This window comes from Haliotis rufescens, unplaced genomic scaffold (assembly GCF_023055435.1).
Source record: "Haliotis rufescens isolate VD_foot unplaced genomic scaffold, xgHalRufe1.0.p SCAF_5, whole genome shotgun sequence".
NCBI lineage: Eukaryota > Metazoa > Mollusca > Gastropoda > Lepetellida > Haliotidae > Haliotis > Haliotis rufescens.
This window is the reverse complement of record NW_025964223.1, coordinates 56,097,001-56,120,765: the sequence shown is the minus strand read 5'-3', so window position 1 is coordinate 56,120,765 and position 23,765 is coordinate 56,097,001. Positions and strand designations below refer to the sequence as shown.

At 42.1% G+C, this 23,765-nt stretch overlaps 1 protein-coding gene across 1 annotated transcript; it reads right to left on the bottom strand.

The window, feature by feature from the left end:
* Window positions 1-1,875: 1,875 nt before the first annotated feature.
* LOC124125443 lies at window positions 1,876-19,846 on the bottom strand. The gene is made up of 11 exons (XM_048384157.1): window positions 19,637-19,846; window positions 17,114-17,167; window positions 15,929-16,021; window positions 14,155-14,280; window positions 12,725-12,909; window positions 10,901-10,982; window positions 9,115-9,211; window positions 8,136-8,319; window positions 7,642-7,842; window positions 7,162-7,266; window positions 1,876-3,739 (listed from the first exon to the last, which is right to left on the bottom strand). The coding sequence occupies exons 1-11, from the start codon at window positions 19,674-19,676 to the stop codon at window positions 3,464-3,466; spliced, it is 1,443 nt and encodes a 480-aa protein (XP_048240114.1). The 5' UTR covers window positions 19,677-19,846; the 3' UTR covers window positions 1,876-3,463.
* Window positions 19,847-23,765: the final 3,919 nt, after the last annotated feature.

The following is a 23,765-nucleotide window of genomic DNA, read 5'->3' as shown; positions in this document are numbered from 1 at the left end:
TAGAAGCATCAACACAACCCTCGTTACAATTTCAATATTTATTACAAGTATAAAATGTTCAGAAAAGTTCCCAGTGAAAGCCTGCTTTCACAGTCACAACCACATACACCATCATAACAACACATGAAAAATATTGCATACAATTAAAATAGTAATTAAAACAAATACTTGCAAATTTGTGGACGGATTTAGTTTTTCTTTAGTATTAGCATTTTACAAAATTCAAGTTATGATAAACATGATAAAAACCCTTTTGCCCTGAAAACATAACCATATGCATTTACAGTACAAAGAGATAAGATGATGTACAAAGTCATGAAGTATCAAAGGGAGATAAGGTAATCAACAATTAACTGCATCAGTGCATAATAAGATCCGAGTAGTGAGTGAGTTTGGTTTTACGCCGCTATTGCAATATTGCAGCAATATCAGGGCAGGGACACCAGAAATGGGCTTCGTACATTGTACCCATGTGGGGACTCGAACCCAGGTCTTCGGCGTGGTGACCAAACGCTTTAACCACTAGGCTACCCCACCGCCCCTAAAGTCTGAGTAAAGCAACAAAATGGTTGAAATACCTTTATTCAATCCTTGGACTGCCTATTTTACCTAGAGTTCCTTTAACTGTTATCACCCCGTGATTTCCTGCATTTCTTTAAATAGTTATGGGTATAGAAGGAATTCAAAATTACCACCACACCAAAAAGCAAATGTCTTATCTCAGGCCTAATGAGATGTAGAATCTTTGCTTACATACTACATGTATAATCTCTCAAGAATTTCCAGAATTGAACATTTCAGTTAATAGTCGTAAACTGAAAAGCTGACCCCGATACCCAACAAATTCCACAAATATTTTACATATTATATTTATATGTTGAGGCTGTCCTGAACATCACAGACATGGGGACAGAGATCAAGGGGAATGACGGCTCCTGTGTTTGCACATGTACAGTAGCTATTCTCAAGGCTGATTGGAGGGCTTATATGATGTAACTATGACCAACTGAAAAGAACACAACAGTGTGATGTCATCAAGTATTTATGACATCACAAACTGATGACATCACAAACTGATGACATGCTGTAAAACTGAACAATAGGCTGACTTCAGTGAAGGTTCTCTGTAAACAATGCATAATTGTTTCTTCCCTTTCCTTATAAGAAGGGACTGGTCATTTATTAGAGGGGGGTTGTTCTTAGCAATGTATCATACTGCTGACCACCCCCACCCCCTACTGTAACCTTCTTTGATGATGATTTAATTAAACGTTTTTATTTGAAAAAAAAGAAATGAGTAAGCTCTGCATGACCTCATATTTTCATATTTACAGATTATCTGTCCCTCATGAATGAATGCTGTAAATCTATTGCCATGGACTCGAGATTTACATTTTTCACCCAGGACAGCAGGGCTAGACACTGCCACTAGTCCGTTATCTTGCAGGGCTAGTTATTTTCTCACAAAATCTAGTTAATTTACATAAACCACTAGTTCAAAATGAGCTGCGGACTAGTCGTGTATGCCCAAAGGTGTCTACCCTGGACAGATAGCCTAGTGTACCTTGTTGGTTATTCTCTACATATGATTGTATATTAAAACATACATTCACCTGATGAAGGAGTAAGTATATACTCCAAAACAATGTGTTCCCCATAGTAGAGAAGTTGACATCCATAAATTCTTTTCCTAACCCTAACCCTAACCCGTGAAGATCCGGGGTAGAATAGGTCTTCAGCAACCCATGCTTGCCGTAAAAGGCGACTATGCTTGTCGTAAGAGGCAACTAATGGGATTGGGTGGTCAGGCTCGCTGACTTGGTTTGATGCATGTCATCGATCTCAATTGCATGGATCGATGCTCATGATATCGATCACTGGATTGTCCGGTCCAGACTCGATTATTTGCAGACCGCCGTCATATAGCTGGAATATTGCTGAGTGTGGCGTTTAACAACAACCCAACCAACCAACCTTATGTGTATCACTTCTAAATGCTTATCAAAGACTTAAATTAAAGCTGCCAATGTCTGTATTCCAAGAAACAGATAGCCTGTAGGTGACAGTTTCAGTTATGGCCCATTATCATGAGGAACGACAGGTAGTATGTTCCTCAGCAAGGTGATGCTTTGTTCATTAAAACATCCACTGATGGTAACCTTTAGTATGCACAAGACTGTAAGTTGAACAAGTCTTACTGTTTCATACAATAGCTAATGACCATCTTGCCTTATGCCAGTTGTGTGACTTTACCTTGTTCTCCCCTTTGTCAAATCATTTCATGAATATAAACATGTATATCTAGAATGTATAAATATAAATAAAAATAATCATTTTGAATTATGAATCGTTGTGTTATGAAATGACAAAAAAGTGTCTATAAAAGCAAGACAAGCTAAATAAAAAAAAATGCTAAAACATATGAAAATAAAAATTGGATATTAATGATACAGTAACAAATATTTGGATACAAAACATGTAATTGAGGTCGCTAAAATATACGCCTTTGATTCTTGGTAAATGCATAAATTAGTCAAAACACCACATGTAAAGAGTACATATACACAACTAATTATGACTTCAATGTCACACTGTAAAAACTGAAAGTAACAGCAATTGTCACGATCCTTAACCATCGAAGTTGCAAGGGTGATTTTTTTTCTTTGGTGTAAATTTCAACAAGAAAAATGATAATACTTTGATTGTGTTAATGCTGACATGATATTGCCAAGGTTACGTTTGAAGCATGATTGATCTGTTAGTGCAGGATAAGCTGGTGAAGCAAGTGTATGAATAAAACACATAGATAAAAGCTTCACATAACACGATCCTTATTCATGCAGTATTTCTTCATCAATGTTTCTTTACAAAAATGTCTGCACTGAGCAGGCTGAGACATTACTATTGTAAACATATTTCATGCACTGTTTCTTCCTACAGACATGGACACTGACTGGTAATGCCTGTTACCCCTTATATCACAGATACAACTGGAAATGTAATTGTACTTATAGTCAGTGTATAGAAATGAGCATTCCTGAATAAATGCAATGTTTTTATACTTATCTGATGCTACATACAGGGATAAGAATGTATATTCACACATCTTTTGACATCTTTGCAACGGAGCGTGGTCCTTAATCTGGGTCTGTTTATGGGGAAAGCCATCAGATTTTGAAAAAAATTGTGGTCACTGAAATTCTTGGAAGATTCTCATCCCGGTACATAGTGCTTTAGCTTCCCTACCTTTTACAAACAGACTGTACTGGAACAGAGAGACAGTTGAAACAGACTACAGTCCTTGCCTAGAAACCCACGAGTTATGAAAATGAACATAATTAATATCAAAAGGACCTGGTACCTTCATCAAAAACAAAAGTCAACATCTGCAATTTCTAATGCTACTGAAGTTTTGATTTGAATAATGCTGGATCTGCCAAAAAGCAAAGACGAAGATGCAACTTCACCAGATAAATGCTGTTTTCGCTCTCGTGACCATATTGTTGACATTCTGACAACACTCAGAGGCCAGACTCTGGTAGTGCTGCAACACGGCTCGATTCTCCTCCACCTTGGCTGACCGGGACTTCAGCTCCTCGCGGATGCCGGAAGTGGGGGCTCCAGGCTCGACTGGCTCCTCGTAGCTGGCTACAATTACTGCCACCTTCTGGTCAACTCGCTCCAAGCGCTCAGCCAAGGGAGGGAACTCCTTCAGGATGGCTGCACCAGAGGCAGCATACTGTAACAGAAACATGCAGCTAAGGCTGAAGTACAGCATACAAAACACATGACATGACGGTTTAGAGTCATAAAACCCTAGTCCTGGCTCTCACACACATCTCTCATGAATTAATACATCCCATTACATTGGCTCATCCAAGCCCACCTCCCTTACCATACCAGCTCAAGCATTTCAAACCTGACTAATTCTTTAACATCCCAACCCTTGCACATCAAACCCCGACCCATGAAAATCCGGATTAGAATGGGCTTTCAGCAACCCATGCTTGTCTCAAGAGGCAACTGAAGGGATAGGGTGGACAGGTTCGCAAACTTGGTTGATGCATGTCATAATATCACATTTGCGTAGATTGATGCTCATCATGCTCATGATGTCAGTCACTGGATTCTCTGATACAGACTTGATTATTTACAGACTACCGTCATATAGCTGAAATATTGCTGAGTGTGGCGTTAAACAACAAACAAACAAACAAACATCAAACCCCATCCTTTTATAACTCCAACCTTTCCTACATATCCCAACCATAGCACTTCTCCTACCATCCAACCCTTCCAATCCAATACTACACCACCATATCCCACCCAATCCAACTCAAAAACTACGCCATCCCACCTCATCAACTCTACACCACCCCATCCCACCCTTCCAATCCAACTCTACACCACCCCATCCAACCCTATTCCAATCCAACTCTACACTACCCCATCCCACCCCATCAAGACCTTCCCATTCAATTCTACACTACCCAATCCCACCCCATCCAACTCTACACCACCCCCATCCCGACCCATCCAACCCTTCCAATCCAACTCTACGCCACCCCATCCCATCCAACTCTACACTAACCCATCCCATCGAACCCCTCCAATCCAACTCTACGCCACCCCATCCCATCCAACTCTACGCCACCCCATCCCATCGAACCCATCCCATCCAACTCTTCCAAACCAACTCTACGCCAACCCTTCCCATCCAACTCTACGCCAACCCATTCCATCCAACTCTACACACCCCATCCAGACCTTCCAATCCAACTCTAAACACCCAAATCCAGACCTTCCAATCCAACTCTAAACACCCCATCCAGACCTTCCAATCCAACTCTAAACACCCCATCCAGACCTTCCAATCCAACTCTACGCCACCCCATCCCATCCAACTCTACACTAACCCATCCCATCGAACCCCTCCAATCCAACTCTACGCCACCCCATCCCATCCAACTCTACGCCACCCCATCCCATCGAACCCATCCCATCCAACTCTTCCAAACCAACTCTACGCCAACCCTTCCCATCCAACTCTACGCCAACCCATTCCATCCAACTCTACACACCCCATCCAGACCTTCCAATCCAACTCTAAACACCCCATCCAGACCTTCCAATCCAACTCTAAACACCCCATCCAGACCTTCCAATCCAACTCTAAACACCCCATCCAGACCTGCCAATCCAACTCTACACACCCCATCCAGACCTTCCAATCCAACTCTACACACCCCATCCAGACCTTCCAATCCAACTCTACACACCCCATCCAGACCTTCCAATCCAACTCTACACTACCCCATCCTACCCCATCAAGACCTTCAAATCCAACTCTACACCACCCCATCCCATCCCACCCTTCCAATCAAACTCTACACCACCCCATCCAACCCTATTCCAATCCAACTCTACACTACCCCATCCCACCCCATCCAACCCTATTCCAATCCAACTCTACACTACCCCATCCCACCCCATCAAGACCTTCCCATTCAATTCTACACTACCCAATCCCACCCCATCCAACTCTACACCACCCCCATCCCGACCTATCCAACCCTTCCAATCCAACTCTACGCCACCCCATCCCATCCAACTCTACACTAACCCATCCCATCGAACCCCTCTAATCCAACTCTACGCCACCCCATCCCATCCAACTCTACGCCACCCCATCCCATCGAACCCATCCCATCCAACTCTTCCAAACCAACTCTACGCCAACCCTTCCCATCCAACTCTACGCCAACCCATTCCATCCAACTCTACACACCCCATCCAGACCTTCCAATCCAACTCTAAACACCCCATCCAGACCTTCCAATCCAACTCTAAACACCCCATCCAGACCTTCCAATCCAACTCTAAACACCCCATCCAGACCTGCCAATCCAACTCTACACACCCCATCCAGACCTTCCAATCCAACTCTACACACCCCATCCAGACCTTCCAATCCAACTCTACACACCCCATTCCATCCAACTCTACACCACCCCATCCAGACCTTCCAATCCAACTCTAAACACCCCATCCAGACCTTCCAATCCAACTCTAAACACCCCATCCAGACCTTCCAATCCAACTCTAAACACCCCATCCAGACCTGCCAATCCAACTCTACGCCACCCCATCCCATCCAACTCTACACTAACCCATCCCATCGAACCCCTCTAACCCAACTCTACGCCACCCCATCCCATCCAACTCTACGCCACCCCATCCCATCGAACCCATCCCATCCAACTCTTCCAAACCAACTCTACGCCAACCCTTCCCATCCAACTCTACGCCAACCCATTCCATCCAACTCTACACACCCCATCCAGACCTTCCAATCCAACTCTAAACACCCCATCCAGACCTTCCAATCCAACTCTAAACACCCCATCCAGACCTTCCAATCCAACTCTAAACACCCTATCCAGACCTTCCAATCCAACTCTAAACACCCCATCCAGACCTGCCAATCCAACTCTACACACCCCATCCAGACCTTCCAATCCAACTCTACACACCCCATCCAGACCTTCCAATCCAACTCTACACACCCCATCCAGACCTTCCAATCCAACTCTACACTACCCCATCCTACCCCATCAAGACCTTCAAATCCAACTCTACACACCCCATCCCACCCTTCCAATCCAACTCTACACCACCCCATTCCATCCAACTCTACACCACCCCATCCAGACCTTCCAATCCAACTCTACACCACCCCATCCAGACCTTCCAATCCAACTCTACACACCCCATCCAACCCTTCCAATCCAACTCTACACACCCCATCCAACCCTTCCAATCGAACTCTACACTAACCCATCCCACCCATCAAGACCTTCCAATCCAACTCTACACCACCCCATCCCAACCTATCCAACTCTACACCACCCCATCCGATCCCATCCCATCCAACCCTTCCAATCCAACTCAACACTACCCCATCCCACGTCATCCAACCCTATTCCAATCCAACTCTACACCACCCCATCCAACCCTTCCAATCCAACTCAACACCACCCCATCCCACCTCATCCAACCCTATTCCAATGCAACTCTACACCACCCCATCCAACCCTTCCTATCTAACTCAACACCACCCCATCCCACTCTACACTAACCCCATCCATGTTCTTGCCATACCTCCTTGTTGAATGTTGTGAGGATGTTTTTCAGTGCTTTGCTCATGTGAGTGTCCTCGCTGAGTCGCTTCACTCGCAGCTGAGAAACACCTTCCTTCTCCACCAGCTGAAACAACAGAACACAGACCATCACTGCCATTACATAGATGTTGGTCCTACACGTCAAAACTCTGTAGAGTTGCCTCCCTTGCTACCAGGGTCTACGAGCCCCTTCCCTTGTGGTGACACCATCGTTACCCTCTTGGTATCATCACTCCCACCACAAGCTTCTTCCAAGCACATGATATCTTTGTTACAATCACGGTATCATCGCTACCACCATCGTGCAAGGGGCCATTACAAAAATCTTGAATATTTTCCCTCTAGCCCCGAATGTAGTGATATTTATTGGTCTTTGTGTATGCCATTCTAGTGAATTGGGAAAAGGTTAATGACAGACTTTCTAGTTCCAAGATGAAATTTCAATGTAACAAGTAAGTACCTGCAACTTGAAGTCTGTTTCACCCAGGTATTTCCGCAATCCCACAATGCAGTTGTCTATACTGCCTTCACCTTGACCTATGACCTCTACATCTTCACACAAGGACACAACCTTCTTGAAAGACTTGTGGTTGAGATTTTTAAGGGTGTCAATGCGGTCAAAGATTTTCACAAGTTCCTTCTCCCCAAAAGCCTTGTCCACCTGAAACAGTTTCTCAAGGTAAACAAATGCAATCTGACAGTGTACAACAACATGACCAAGGCATCAAACATTTTCACAATGTATTCGTTAAACAGGGATGAGAATGGATATTTTCTTTTTCAGCTGAAACTTCATTGCAATGGAGTGTGGTCCATAATTTGGGGGTGTTTAGGGGAAAGCCATAAGATTTTAACAATTTGTGGTCACTAAAACTTGCGGAAATTCACAGATCCGCAGAAGATTCTCCCCCCTGGATAAACCCATCTATTTTATTTGACATAGTTTTCAATCACCTGTTCAATGCCGATAGTTTTTAGCCTTCCAGTGATCTTCTTCTCATCTTTATCTGCAACTTCCTCTGTCTGTGTGCGAGACTTCCACCGCCGCTCTAAGAACTGGTCCTCCAGGATGTGTCTGATGAAGCTCTGGATGGCGGTGTGGACAGAGCCGTCGCCGTCACGGGCTGACACCATCACACTGTGTCACAGATCAACACAGTGTCACAGATACACGCAGTGTCACAGATCTATAAAGTGTCACAGATTTATAGTGTCACAGATACACAGTGTCACAGATACACACAGTGTCACAGATACACACAGTGGCACAGATACACACAGTGTCACAGATCTATAAAGTGTCACAGATTTATAGTGTCACAGATACACAGTGTCACAGATACACACAGTGTCACAGATCAACACAGTGTCACAGATACACGCAGTGTCACAGATCTATAAAGTGTCACAGATTTATAGTGTCACAGATACACAGTGTCACAGATACACACAGTGTCACAGATACACACAGTGGCACAGATACACACAGTGTCAGAGATACACACAGTGGCACAGATACACAGTGTCACAGATCTACAGTGTCACAGATACACACAGTGTCACAGATATAGTGTATCACAGATACAAGTAGTGTCACAGATCTACAATGTATCACAGATCTACAATGTGTCACAGATATAGTGTGTCACAGATCTATAAAGTGCCACAGATACACAATGTCACAGATCCACAATGTATCACAGATCTACAATGTGTCACAGATATAGTCTGTCACAGATCTACACAGTGTCACAGATACAGAGTGTCACAGATCTACAATGTGTCACAGATACATAGTGTCACAGATCTACAATGTGTCACAGATACATAGTGTCACAGATCTACAATGTGTCACAGGTATACACATAGATATACAATGTGTCCATGTCATGGAATAGTTGCTACATTCCACCAGTAGCACCATGTGACTCACCTGCCCACAAAGTTGTGATCCTCCGCCATCTTCTCCAGCTCCACCACACAGGCCGGCCTCTCAGTCCCCCTGTCAGGCTTCTCCACATCATCAGTCGCTGAGGACACAAACATCACCAGCTACACATGAACATCACCAGCTGCACGCATATAACACCAGCTACACACAAATATCACAAGCTATACATGAACATCACAAGCTACACATGAACATCACCAGCTGCACACAAACATCACCAGCTACACATGAACATTACCAGCTACACACAAACATCACCAGCTGCATATGAACATCACCAGCTATACATGAACATCACCAGCTGATATGAACATCACCAGCTGCACATGAACATCACCAGCTACACACAAACATCACAAGCTGCACATGAACATCATCAGCTATACATGAACATCACCAGCTACAAAGAAACATCACCAGCTACATATGAACATCACCAGCTACACATGAACATCACCAGCTACACACAAACATCACCAGCTGCACATGAACATCACCAGCTGCACATGAACATCATCAGCTATACATGAACATCACCAGCTACATATGAACATCACCAGCTACACATGAACATCACCAGCTACACACAAACATCACCAGCTACACACAAACATCACCAGCTGCACATGAACATCACCAGCTGCACACAAACATCACCAGCTACATACAAACATCACCAGCTACACACAAACATCACCAGCTACACACAAACAACACCAGCTACACACAAACATCACCAGCTACACACAAACATCACCAGCTACACACAAATATCACAAGCTACACATGAACATCACAAGCTACACATGAACATCACAAGCTACACATGAACATCAAGCAACCCATGCTTGCTGTAAAAGGTGACTATGCTTGTCGTAAAAGGCGACTAACGGGATCAGGTGGTCAGGCTCGCTGACTTAGTTGATGCATGTCATCGATCCCAATTGCGTGGGTCGTACTCATGATATTAATCACTGGATTGTCTGGTCCAGACTCGATTATTTACAGACCGCCGTCATATAGCTGGAATATTGCTGAGTGCGGCGTTAAACAACAAACCAACCAACCAACCAACATGAATATCACAAGCTACACATGAACATCACCATCTGCACACAAACATCACCAGCTACACACAAACATCACCAGCTGCACACAAACATCACCAGCTGCACACAAACATCACCAGCTACACACAAACATCACCAGCTACACACAAACATCACCAGCTACACACAAACATCACCAGCTGCACACAAACATCACCATCTGCACACAAACATCACCAGCTGCACACAAACATCACCATCTGCACACAAACATCACCAGCTACACACAAACATCACCAGCTACACACAAACATCACCAGCTACACACAAACATCACCAGCTACACACAAACATCACCAGCTACATACAAACATCACCAGCTACACGGCCACGTCATACCAAAAGACGTTAAAAGATAGTACTTGTTGTTACCCTGTCTGGCACTCGGCATTGAGGGACTAAAACAAGGACTGGTCGGCTCGGAGTCAGTATACTGTGTCTGAGTGGGGTATTCATGTTAAACTGTGGCATGGTATCTCAGTGTGATAGCACTATAAATCGACATCAGTCCGGACTAGTACAAGCAGACACACACACACACGCACACATGCATGCACGTCGCTATATAAGTGCAATAATCTTGGACGCGACGTTAAACCCCATTTCACCTGACCTCACCTACAGATGTAGTATACATAACACCCAGACACAGGACTCACATAATTTGCTGAAATCAGTGTCTTTCAAACGCTTCCCTTGAGGATATAAGCTCTGGCCTTCTGTCTTCATTCTCTGTTCCACCTGTAAAGAGTCGTTCACAACTTAACGCTGGTGTCACTTCAAGTACATTGTCCACATAGAATGGACTTCAATATTTTTTGTGTTTATAGAGGTATACGCAAAGTATCCCAAACCTTTGGTGCACCGATAATATTCTCAGACGAAAAACAATACACGATACACACCTTACTTGTATCAACTCATATTTTAATCTTGTATCGATTCACACACTGACCCATTCATTCACATTTAATTTATTTAATTTGGGGGGCACATCTCAGGTACATCGCGAACAGGGAATTTTCTATTTTATTTAATAATAGAAAATACTTGTGTAGACAAGCCTTTTTAACAGTGTTTATGCACTATAAGATAGAAAAACTTGAATTATTAAGTATCATATTGTGATACTGTAAACAGCTTTATTTCTGCGCCGTTAAAATATTGCAAATACCACACCAAAGACAATACTGCGACGAGATATTTTTGCGAGTTGCCGTGTTGAGATGGGAGATAGTCGTATCGTTACATCCCTAACGCAAATTGTGTGCACACCGGTTTTATGTTTATAACACCAGAAACAGAAAAATATATTGAAGTCAATTATTATTGATAGATATGTCAACAAAAACTGCACATACTTTATCATTAACACAAAAATAACTGTAGACAACAATATGAAATCAGTGGCATCATTCAGCACAATGAGGCACAACAAGCCCCACCCATCCTCAAAGTCAGATTGACCAATCGGAGAGCAGAATTACTAATCCCATATGAGCCCGTATACTGTCAAGAAAATCCAAGATGGTTGTTACTGACCTAATATGAGACTGTATACCGGCAGTAACAGCCATTTTGGATTTTCCACCACCCACCTCACATATTTCACAGAGCAATAGAAATAGATAGTAGTCCATCGTTTGGGAAAAGCGGACTGCTATCAAGTTACAGTGGCCCGCAAATTTTTATGATAATTCTATCCATTTTAGCTATAATACTTGTTTAAATGTTCCAGCATAGTGATATTATTTGTTCCATTGTAAATGTTCATGTTTACATTAAAGCGTTGTATTGGAAACATATGTACTGGTCCTCTAGTTTATACTGGTTGTAAGTGTTAAGTCTTCATTTTGACATGAGTGAGTGAGTTGGGTTTAACACCGCTTTTAACAGTATTCCAGTTATGTCGCGGCATGTCAGCTTAATGTGGGAGGAAAGCCCGAAGTGATGCAGGTCTCAGACGTTTACCACTTTGGTGAAACACACGAGCACGGGTATGGTGCTGACAAAATTAGAAATATAATCGGGGCGAACCAGGATTCGAACCCACAATCATAGGTTTCTGGCGCGCCCAAGGGACGCAACTCTGCACAGCGAATCGTGGCGCCTTAGACGACCGTGCCCCCCATTTTGACATGACATTTGAGATAAAAATACCAAATACCGGGTAGTCTTAACTTTTCGACATAATAAATTTTATTATGGTGTCATTAGTTGCTGTATATGGCCTTTAACCCAAGCATCTTTGATTTTTGACTGTCCAGAAAAAGTTCAGTCATTGTTCATCTGACATGACTTCCTATGGCGGGTTTGATCTTCACACAGAGAGATATCAAATTGGAGTAAAAGATCTGATTGTAGTGATATTGTGCAGATCCTGGCATGACTATGGGACACAAATCATCATCATCATCATCATCATCATCATCATCATCACCATCACCATCAGTGTTTTGTTCTGGTCAAACAAAACCACTCACTATGTCACACTTTGTTCCTAAGAGGAGTACAGGAAACTTGACAGGGTCCACAGCAAGTGTGCCAGTCTCCTCCTGTGTCTCATCGCCATCACCAAGCGGTCTTGTCTTCTCAATGTTTGTGACCACAGTCTGTTTCCATACATTGGCCATCATGATGGATTCCGGGTCTGACACATCGACTACCACTGCAAACACAAGTACTCATTATGTTCAAACCAATTTTCGGTTAACGTATTCACTTTCTTTGTATTTTTATCCTAAAAACCAAGTCTACTGTACCATGTCACTGTCTCAGGCATTAGTCTTAGTAGATTCTATTTAAGTCTGGATATATTTGATTAACATAGTAAATAGGCCTATTAAAGAAAACCATCAGAGAGCAGCCAAACTATGGACTATGTACACACTTTAAATAGAACCAGGCTACAAATTACAAACAAGACACAATGCCCATAACGTTTGCATGGTAATGATAAGAACCCGGCACATTTTCAACAGAACCTGACACATTAAATCACATAGCGTGTAATCATTTGTTGCGGACTGCGTGATTAACATATATGGGAGTCTTCTGATGGTTTCCTTTCGTAGGCTTGTTCAAGCAACGTGATGAAGGTACACCAAGAGTCAACTTCACACATTGTATCTCTGGATCAAAATAGATTTGGATGCTCTGGATTCAGACTTAGATGAATTAATGTTGCAAATAGAATCACGAAGCTAAACAAGAGTCTTCAGAAAATGACATATCCCCCCCAGTCTGGTGCAATTTAGAAATGGCTACTTATTCCCCACTGGATTGCCATTGGATACCTACACCTCAGTGAAGAAAAAAATAATGCTGTTCAGTATTTTTCAAAATCTCAAATAATCAAAAGGCACCAGTTAACCACTAGACTGATCTGTATAGCAAGTTTCATGTAGAAATATTCAACAGTTTTGGAGTTGTGCTCCAGAAACGTATAACCAACTTGTTTTCATCATGAAAAATAATGAAAACGAAACAAAATAAAAAGACTAAAAATCCCAAATCATCACTAGGCACCAGTTCCCAACTAGACTGATCTACATAGAGGTTTCAAGAAGAAATATTTAATGGTTTTGAAGTTCTGCTCCAGGAAGGGAAAATGGATGGCTGACGAATGGACATGCTGATTGCTATATCCCCTCTGTTTTTCAAACAGGGGGAATAATGAGCTATTAATCTAATTTATCAACATCATAAAGGCATGGTTCAAAATTAATTTTGAGTTTCACCACTTCAAAAACATGATAGGGAGTTGCCATCTACACAATGGTAAATTCTAGTTCATAAAGAAATGTCACTTCTAGTCCTTCCTGGATTTGACCAATCTCGGATAAACAGACTTTTGTTAATCTGGAAACCCTGCCAGCAAGATTCAGCCTGGTGGCTGCTTCACATGACATACCAATGGCAGCATCCAGGTTTCTGAAGTAGGACTTGTAGAGGTCGATGTCCTCCCTCCCCGGAATGTCCCACAGAGACAGAGACACAACAGCGTGGCTCGGCAAGTTCACCTTCATCACATGGTTCTCTGGTCAAACATAAACATAACACAGTTGTAGGGCTGAGTGTAAGAAACATGCTTATTTCATGTGCAAGTCACAAGAGCTAGCAACGACTTTGATAAAAATCTGTTCCATACCAATTGGCAAAACATGTTGTCTTACGTGGTAATAACCCTTAAAGTACTAAAACAAAGCAGCCGAGAATTATCAGATTCTTAAATATGTCGTGAACACACGCTTTGGAATGGTTTTAGTTGAGATGAAAATATTTTGCCTTCTTATTTTAATCACATAGTTGACAGATCTGATGACAAACTTTTGCAGAATGAAAAATAAAATTTTAAGAACACTTATAGTCGTTTACTAGACCTGGCCGACAGGACAGTGTAGAAGTTTCTGTTTTTGTTTATGCAGCTTTGAGATATAATGATAAACATTCCGAATCTTCCTAAGGCAAGGAGTCAACTGACTGTAAAAGTACAGTTTCCACCCTTACCGAACAAGGCTGGAGTTCTGGGCTCGATCGTTGCGCCACCAGTGGCTATTACAAGTTATGTCCCTTCTATGTCCCTCCTACTGACCAAACAGATTCCACCACTCATATCAATTGCATTTGCTTCAAACAAAATGGCGGCACTCAAAGCGCCCAGTCAAGAAGATCTCATTGATAATCATAGTCTATATTGTGCACAGCAGTTTACAAACTGCATGTCTATTTAGTCATGCAATTTTTATTAGACTTTGCGTAAACTCGTTAGTCCAGCCAAAATATAATTCCACAATTCCAGCCTAGTTTGGCAAGGGTGGAAACGGGACTTTAATAGTCAGTTAACTCCCTTTCCTCAGGAAGATGTGCTGTGAGGTGAAATGGAGTTTAATGTCGCTTTCAAGATTATTGCACTTATATAGCGACGTGCATGCAGATGTGTGTCTGAGTGTGTGGCTGCTTGTACTAGTCCGGACTGATGCCGATTTATAGTGCTTAGCCCACTGAGATACCATGCCGCAGTTTAACATGAATACCCCAGGCAGACACAGTATACTGACTCCGAGCCGACCAGTTCTTGTTTTAGTCCCTTAATGCCGAGCGCCAGACAGGGTAACAACAAGTACCATCTTTTAACGTTTTTAGGTATGACGCGGCCGGGGATCAAACCTCAATCCTTCCGCTCTCTGGGCGGACACTCTACCACTTGACCACGGAGGCAGTCCTCAGGAAGATGACAATCCGTGCTATCAGGGTACAATGACACACTATCAATCAACTCAGTAATTCTGACCACCCAATTCACTAAGCCGCCTCCTATGACCAGCATAGATTGCTGGATACAAACTGTAACCAAGAATCTCCACTGGGTGCTGATTCGAATGAAGAGTGAGTGAGTTGGCTTTTACGCCGCTTTTTACAGTATTCCAGTTATATCACGGTGTGTCAGCTTAATATGGGAGGAAAGCCCGAAATGATGCAGGTATCAGACCTTTACCACTTTGGTGAAACCCAAGAGCACGGGTACGGTGCAGAAACATAATCAGGACGAACCGGGATTCGAACCCACAATCATAGGTTTCTGGCGTGCCCAAGGGACGCAACTCTGCACAGCGAATCGCGGCGCCTCAGACGACTGGGCAACCCTTGCCCCCTTCGAATGAAGATACATATGAAGGTGAACTTACCAATGACAGCCCTCTGTGTGGGAATGTAGAGGGGACTGAACTGGTTGCGCATATAGCGCAGGAATATGTTGGTCTTCCCCACTGATGGATCACCTGTAACACAGAAAAGGCAAATAATGAAGTGGGAAAACCTCAACAATAATGCAGATCCTTAACTTAAGGGGGACATAGTATTTTATTTTAATGTTCATTCCAAACTCAGCAATATTCCAGCCACTAAATAATCCAGTCTGGACCAGACAAACCAGTGGTTGATAGTATGAGCAACATCTCACACCACCAAGGAACTATGACACACAGTCAAGAAAGTGACCACCTGGGCCACTTCATTGCCTAAAAACTAAGGTTGCTGGGGACCCCTTTTAATCCAGAATCTGCAAGGGCTTGTGTCAAAATAAGACGTCATCTATATGGAATTAGTGTAAAAACTGTTAGACTGATTAACAAAATAAAAGTTATCAGGTATCAAAAGGATTTAAATAGACTTAACTCAGGGTTGTTGAACTGCTAATCCACTTCATAGAATATAAGCATGGTACAGTACTAGGGCTGGGACGGGTCACTTGGGTCGGGTGGGTCCTGAGTAGGACCCCGGTACCCACAGTACTACCCGTGGTTAGTCACGTGACATATTGTTTAATGACAAAAACTTACTACAGCTCAGTGGTTACACTACAAGTCGATAATGTTCCCATTTCTTTATGATGATGCACACATTCCTTTTGACTTGTATATGTTTGAGTAAAGATAAAGCTTCAGTCAACTTCAGTGTAGGTATGATTTGATCGTTTCATAAGAGACCATATATCTATTATATGGTCCCTGGTTTCATGCATGTATCCAAACAGTTTTTGCCAGGGCTACAGTTAAATTATTCCCAATTAGACATTGTGTTCCCAACTCTTGAGACCTACAGTGGGTGAGTGAGTGAGTATGGTTTTACGCCGCTTTTAGCAATATTCCAGCAATATCACGGCGGGGGACACCAGAAATGGGCTTCACACATTGTACCCATGTCGGGAATCGAACCCGGGTCTTCGGCGTGACCTACAGTGGGTACCTTGGTAGGGTCGGGTAATAGGGGGTTGGGTACCCGGGTAGTATATTTGGACTCGTCCCGGCCGTATACAGTACATAGCCCTTGAAAATAATGTTTACTGCACCTTAGCCTTGCAATATACTCACCAACAATGACAACCTTCATTGCTGGAACTGTTTTTGCTTTCAAAGACTGCCCATCTGAAAGATTGGTTAAAACAACCATGAAAAAGAAAGTCTACAACATATATATATTTATTCCCTACGAGGACAAACATATCAGGGTTCATAAAAATCATATGTGACCTTGGGTCACACATGTATCACGCCACGAGACAACAGTGTATATTTTCAGTCATCCGGTTGGTTGGTGGGTTTGTTGTTTAACGCCGCACTCAGCAATATTCCAGCTATATGACGGCGGTCTGTAAATAATCGAGTCTGGACCAGACAATCCAGTGATTAATATCATGAGCATCGATCCACGCAATTGGGATCGATGACATGCATCAACCAAGTCAGTGAGCCTGACCACCTGATCCCGTTGGCGCCTTTTACGACAAGCATAGTCACCTTTAACGGCAAGCATGGGTTGCTGAAGACCTATTCTACCCCGGATCTTCACGGGTCAGGTCACACATGTATCACGCCACGAGTATCACGCCACGAGACAACAGTGTATTTTTTCAGTCATCCGGACGGCATTCCAATCTTATTGAGACGTGAGGTTGGAATGACGTCACACTAGAAACGATGTCATAGCTGAAGATTGTTGATGTCATTTGACATTTTTCAGTTCCGCTGCTGTTGTGACTTGCTGTCCTTATAGGTAAACACTAAAATTTGTATGTGGACATCTTCTTCGGTAATAAATAGAACATTATATTTTGTTGATGTCATACTATGTTTACAAAACTCATGCCTAATTTCTGGTATTTATAGAAACATTGAATAACATGAACACTCATATATAATATGTATTATCATATAATAGCAGGTTTCTCGGCAGGATAAAGCCAACGGATAAAAACGATATCCGTTTGGGTCATATGCGGATAGAGATGCAAATATGAAAGGTCAAGTAGGGACTACTTTCACTGTTTATAAACAAACATGGCGGCGTCCTCGTCATTCGGCGATCGAGTCAGAATTAACCATCGGAAATCTGGATAAACTACAGGAATGATTGCTACCATTATCAAAAGAACAGTCTAATATACTGATAATCAGTGTCTAACTGTGACGTAGCTAAGGCATTTTATAAGTTTTGGCAACTTTGGAGATATAAATTTCAACACAATTTTGCGAGGGCAAGAGGCATAGACAAGCGGGATCAGTAGCCATATCTGTGTTTGTAGACCTCTGGGGCTTGAAACCTTCTCCACAAATTAAAATAGTTGGATTTGGCAGAAATATGTTTGAATTGTTCCCTTGTTTCGTTTTGTCGCTGTGTGTACATCTGACTACACTTCTTAATGTTATGACAGGACAGACCGACTGCCAACAATGTCTGACCGTGGCCGTGACGTCTCATAGACTAGGAATAGAGTAACTTCCCTTTGACAAAGGGCAGTTACTCTAGCAGACAGGCCGATGGATTGCCGCGATAGGCAATTAAATGTTTTTATTGTTTTGCGTATATGTTGCTTCGCCAGTGTATAACAAAGAGATTTCAGCTGGAGCTATATTGGCTACTGTCACTGTCCGAATAACACATCACTTACCCTGTGACATAATAAATATTAATGCGCGCATTCCAGGAAAACTCGCAATGTTTCGGTAATGTTTGTGTGAGAGGGAAAGCGATTTTGAAGCACAGAATTAAAGAATGACATTATATGATAAAGAGGTTATCATGCTTGTGTGTTTGGGGATGGTAAATATCCTGTATTAGGAATAAACACTATGTATTTAGCTCGCCAAGACTCGCTAAATACAATGTTTATTCCTAATGCAGGATATTTACCATCCCCAAACACACTCGCGTGATAACCTCTATATATATGTTTTGTCGGATGATAGGTATTCAGAGTCATATGTTTTCGCACGGCCATGTGTGATAACAACACCTGTTATAGCAAGAGTAATCGAGTAAACATGGCCGTGCGAAAACATGTCTCTGAATACTTATCATCCGACAAAACATATATATATATATATATATATATATATATATATATATATATATATAACAGGGGTTGTTATCACACAGACATCTTAAATACTCAGATGATGGCTTGTTTTTTAAAAAGAAAGTTGTCTTTTATAAGTGAATAAGATGTTTAACAGTTGTTCATGTGATCAGAGAGAAATCTACGAATGTTTCTTAAGCGTCCGAAATCTAATAACAAGGGGATATATAATATATATAGTCAGAGACCATATAGATCTACCAGTATCTGCTATTAGTAAAGTGCACTTAGCAGTATTTTTAAGAAGTATAGTATCAATGAACAATAAATAGGAAATTGCTTAGATATATACACTTATTTTTGTATATGATATCAGAAATACTATGCAAAATCTTGTCAGACATATTCCTCAGTTAGCTACCACTGCACAACAGATGACGTAGAGTGCGCGAAAACCGAGGGCAATCTAAAGACTAATCAGAACGACTAGCGAGTAAAACTATTCGCTATGACAATCCTTGGTATATTCTAATCTTACCCTGGGCAGTCGTCCGGTCTGAGCTACATCCAGTACCCATATCTCATGTTATCATTGCGAAGAGATACAGACAGGAAGGTGAAGGCGTATTCCTCTTCGCAGTCGATGTAAAGCGTAAAACGTATTACACTCGGATATTATCGGACATGTTCGGTATGGAGGTGAAGGGACAGGTCGACCGAGGATAAAGGACAGCAGTGCAGATTGTTCCGACTGCTGTTGTTTACAGTTTCTATGTTCAAAACGTCACCCGAGCGCACAAATGGATGACGTCACATGGTGTCACAAGTTATAGCGTGTATTGATGAATAGTTTTGTGCGCACAGTATTTTTTTGCACAAATTTGGACCATAACGGATTCTCAAGGTAGAAATCAAAATGCATTAAATTGAAAATATTATTGAATATTGTTGTCGAAACTCATATACAAATATTGATAAGTTATTTGTCGGGCGAAAACGGCACCTCTATTTTAAATAACGATAAGAACTATTTATGTAGTTAGTATTTATGCTTTATTTACGTGCTTTATTCTGTTATGTTGTTGTGTATTTGATTTATTATCATGTAATTGATAGCATTTTGTAAATTACCGAGAACAATTACACCAATCAGTTGTAACAACAATATTATTCAAAGCTCTCCACGCTAATGTCGAACCCAGTCATCCAAACAAAATATGCAAAAGTTGGTAAGCTATCATCCAAATTGGAGTAGAGGCTTATTTCTAATATAAACTTGTTTTAACATTTCACAATTATTAGTGTTTGCAAGTGACCATGTGAGTTTAATTTCATTTATTTCAGTACCAAGGTAAGAAAAATAAGGTGCCTTTTTCGCCAGCCAAATGTAGCCGTTATCGCTTAGGGCGAGGTGACGTTTTCGCCAATCGGTGCCTTTTTCGCTCGGCGACGTTTTGCTGAGGTGCCGTATTAGGCCTAGCTACAACCCAGAATCTTAAGCATTATTATTTAGATTGTTTTAAATTATTCGGTATCCTCATGAAGCATATTGTCTCATAATGATTTCACACACACACACAGCGTACATAATTGATGACGTTAGAAAATACAGCTGTGACCTAATACATTTATTGTTACGCGATATTTTGCACAGAACAATGAAGAACGAAGCGTGGTTTATTTCACGAATGAGTAGGTATGGTTTTACGCCGCTTTTAGCAATATTCCAGCAATTTCACGGCGGGGGACACCAGAAATGGGCTTCACACATTGTACCCATGTCGGGAATCGAACCCAGGTCTTCAGCGTGACGCGCGAACGCTTTTACCACAAGGCTTGCCCACCGCCCTGCGACTTGTTATAGCTGACATATAATTTCTCAATAATTTTGCATAGTGACCTATAGTTGCGTTAGCATTACTTGTCTTAAATGCACGTTCAGAATGCCCTATAAATTCCTGGCTCAGAATCAACTGGCCCCTTATTTCACGATAAAAACATTGTTCTATCACGACGTCATGTCTGGAGAATTGAACATGCGCTCGCAACTTGATGACTTCGTAAATGGGACGACGTTATTTTTTAAAGCGAAGTGTCTATAGAATGAGGTGTTCCCCATATAGATGTAGCTGCGGACAACGCAGTTGAACGCAATGGCCGAACGATCGCACCAAAAGTTTGGAGAGATGTGACAATCGGTATTGGGAGAAACTGTGCAGATAATCGAGGTGAAAATTGTGAGAATACCAAATCTCACATAAGAAATACACGCCTCGTCGTCGTTGTTTATCTAACATTAAAACACTGCAGGGAGAATAAATCATTCGAGGCTGCGCCCCTCACGGTATATTCTACCTGTAGTGTGGGGCGGTCGGGTAGCCTAGTGGTTAAAGCGTTCGCTCGTCACGCCGAAGACCCGGGTTCGATTCCCGACATGGGTACAATGTGTGAAGCCCATTTCTGGTGTCCCCCGCCGTGATATTGCTGGAATATTGCTAAAAGCGGCGTAAAACCTCACTCACTCACTCACTCACTCTACTTGCAGTGCTTTAGTGTATGATAAACAACCCCCACTCGTTCTTTATTTCTTAAATGTTTACAAGATAGCTACGCGATATATCGCAAAGAACAACGAAGAACGAAGCGTGGTTTATTTCACGATAATACATTGTCCTATCATGACTACATTCCTGGAGATTCTAACGTGCGCTCGCAACTTGATGACGTTGGACGACGTTATGTTTGAGAGGGAAGTGTCTCAGAAATATGAGTTGTTCCCCATAGATTTAGGCTAGCTGGGCAACGCTGCTAAACGATGTGGCCGAACGATCGCCCAAAGTGGAGAGATATGACAATCGGTATTGGGGGAAAAGCAACAGCTAACTGACGCGAGGATTGCGAGAATAGGCGGCAAATACCAGAACCAAACCCACCTTCTCGCGTAATAATTGACGTAATAAAGTAAGAGACGTTATTCTAAATGACAAGTGATGAAACCTTTGATCAAACAGCAGACATTCAGCTAGCCCCGAGCTGCGATGGACTCCTACAGGCACGACATGACACTAAACATGACAAGATAACATTCATCCAGAGGAGTGAGTGAATATGGTTTTACGCCGCTTTTAGCAATATTCCAGCAATATCACGGCGGGGGAAACCAGAAATGGGCTTCACACATTGTACCCATGTCGGGAATCGAACCCTGGTTTTTTTGGCGTGCAAGCGAACGCTTTAACCACTAGGCTACCAGAGGATCAACGACGGCGCAAAGAAAATTTGTAGCAATCCTACCTATTGAATACAGTACTTATACTGCCATATCAAAAGCGCATCAGTGTAACCTAGGAGGTAAAACAAACTGTAATTTGCATGTGGTACCTTAAGAATAAGGAATGAGAATATGGCACATTTCAGTTTAAATATTTATGTAATATAAAAGTAGACAAAAACATATGATGAAAAGAAATTAGTAATATATTTTCACAACAATGACTTCCTGTAACCTTTTTATTGTTTTCAAGGAACATGTGATATTAAGTTGACACAGTCATAGTGGCACACGGGATACTGTTGACATTGACATATCTATACAGTGGTAACATTATTAATATTATTTAATAATTAATATCTTTGAAGTAATAATTACATTGTTGTAATATTATTTCATAAGGAACGAGATCAGTGGAGACATGCAGATATTGTTAACTTGAAACCGACACCGTTGTGAGGTGAGGTGATGTGATATGGGTTTAACGTCGCGTCCAAGATTATTGCACTTATATAGCGACGTGCATGCGAGTGTGTGTGTGGCTGTTTGTACTAGTCCGGACTGATGCCGATTTATAGTGCTAGCTCACTGAGATATATAATATAGCTCCAAAGGTTCCAAATCTTCTGACAGCTGATCACCAGGTACAGCAGGTCTAGTGATATTCTAGGTCTGTTTGAAGCTGATCCAGAAAGGTTGTTGCAACGATTTGTGATTATGGATGAAACCTGGACGCCACCTGTGGGACAGAGGATACTTTCGCCTTTTCTCGAAGACCTGGTGTCTGATAGTGATTCATGAACACATGTTCATGATATATTCGGACTCGTTCTCTCGACTCTCCTTTTAGCAGAGAACATTTATGAATATGGAAAGAGTTTTGTTGATTTTATTTACCGATGTTTTTAAATGTACTACAGTTACAGATTGTTTTGAACTTCGGTGTGTGAGGAATGTGATACAGGTCACAGACAGTTATCAAAAAGGAAAGTTTTCACGGCAAATCTTGCTTTGTAATAACGTTTCAGGGCTACCTCTTGCCCCATCACCCATTTCTTTGTAACGACGTTTCAGCCGTACTACTTACCCCTCTATTCATTCTTTGTAACGACGTTTCAGCCGTACTACTTACCCCTCTATTCAGTCTTTGTAACGACGTTTCAGCCGTACTACTTACCCCTCTATTCAGTCTTTGTAACGACGTTTCAGCCGTACTACTTACCCCTCTATTCATTCTTTGTAACGACGTTTCAGCCGTACTACTTACCCCTCTATTCAGTCTTTGTAACGACGTTTCAGCCGTACTACTTACCCCTCTATTCATTCTTTGTAACGACGTTTCAGCCGTACTACTTACCCCTCTATTCAGTCTTGGTAACGACGTTTCAGCCGTACT

Bases quoted from the DNA above. Each gene is read 5' to 3' on its own strand.
- LOC124125443 (XM_048384157.1), bottom strand. From the start codon at position 19,676: ATGGGTACTGGATGTAGCTCAGACCGGACGACTGCCCAGG. The intron at 7,843-8,135 runs GTGATTGAAAAC...AAACTGTTTCAG, and splicing joins AAACTATCGGCATTGAACAG to GTGGACAAGGCTTTTGGGGA. The intron at 7,267-7,641 runs GTACTTACTTGT...CTGTTGTTTCAG, and splicing joins AAACAGACTTCAAGTTGCAG to CTGGTGGAGAAGGAAGGTGT.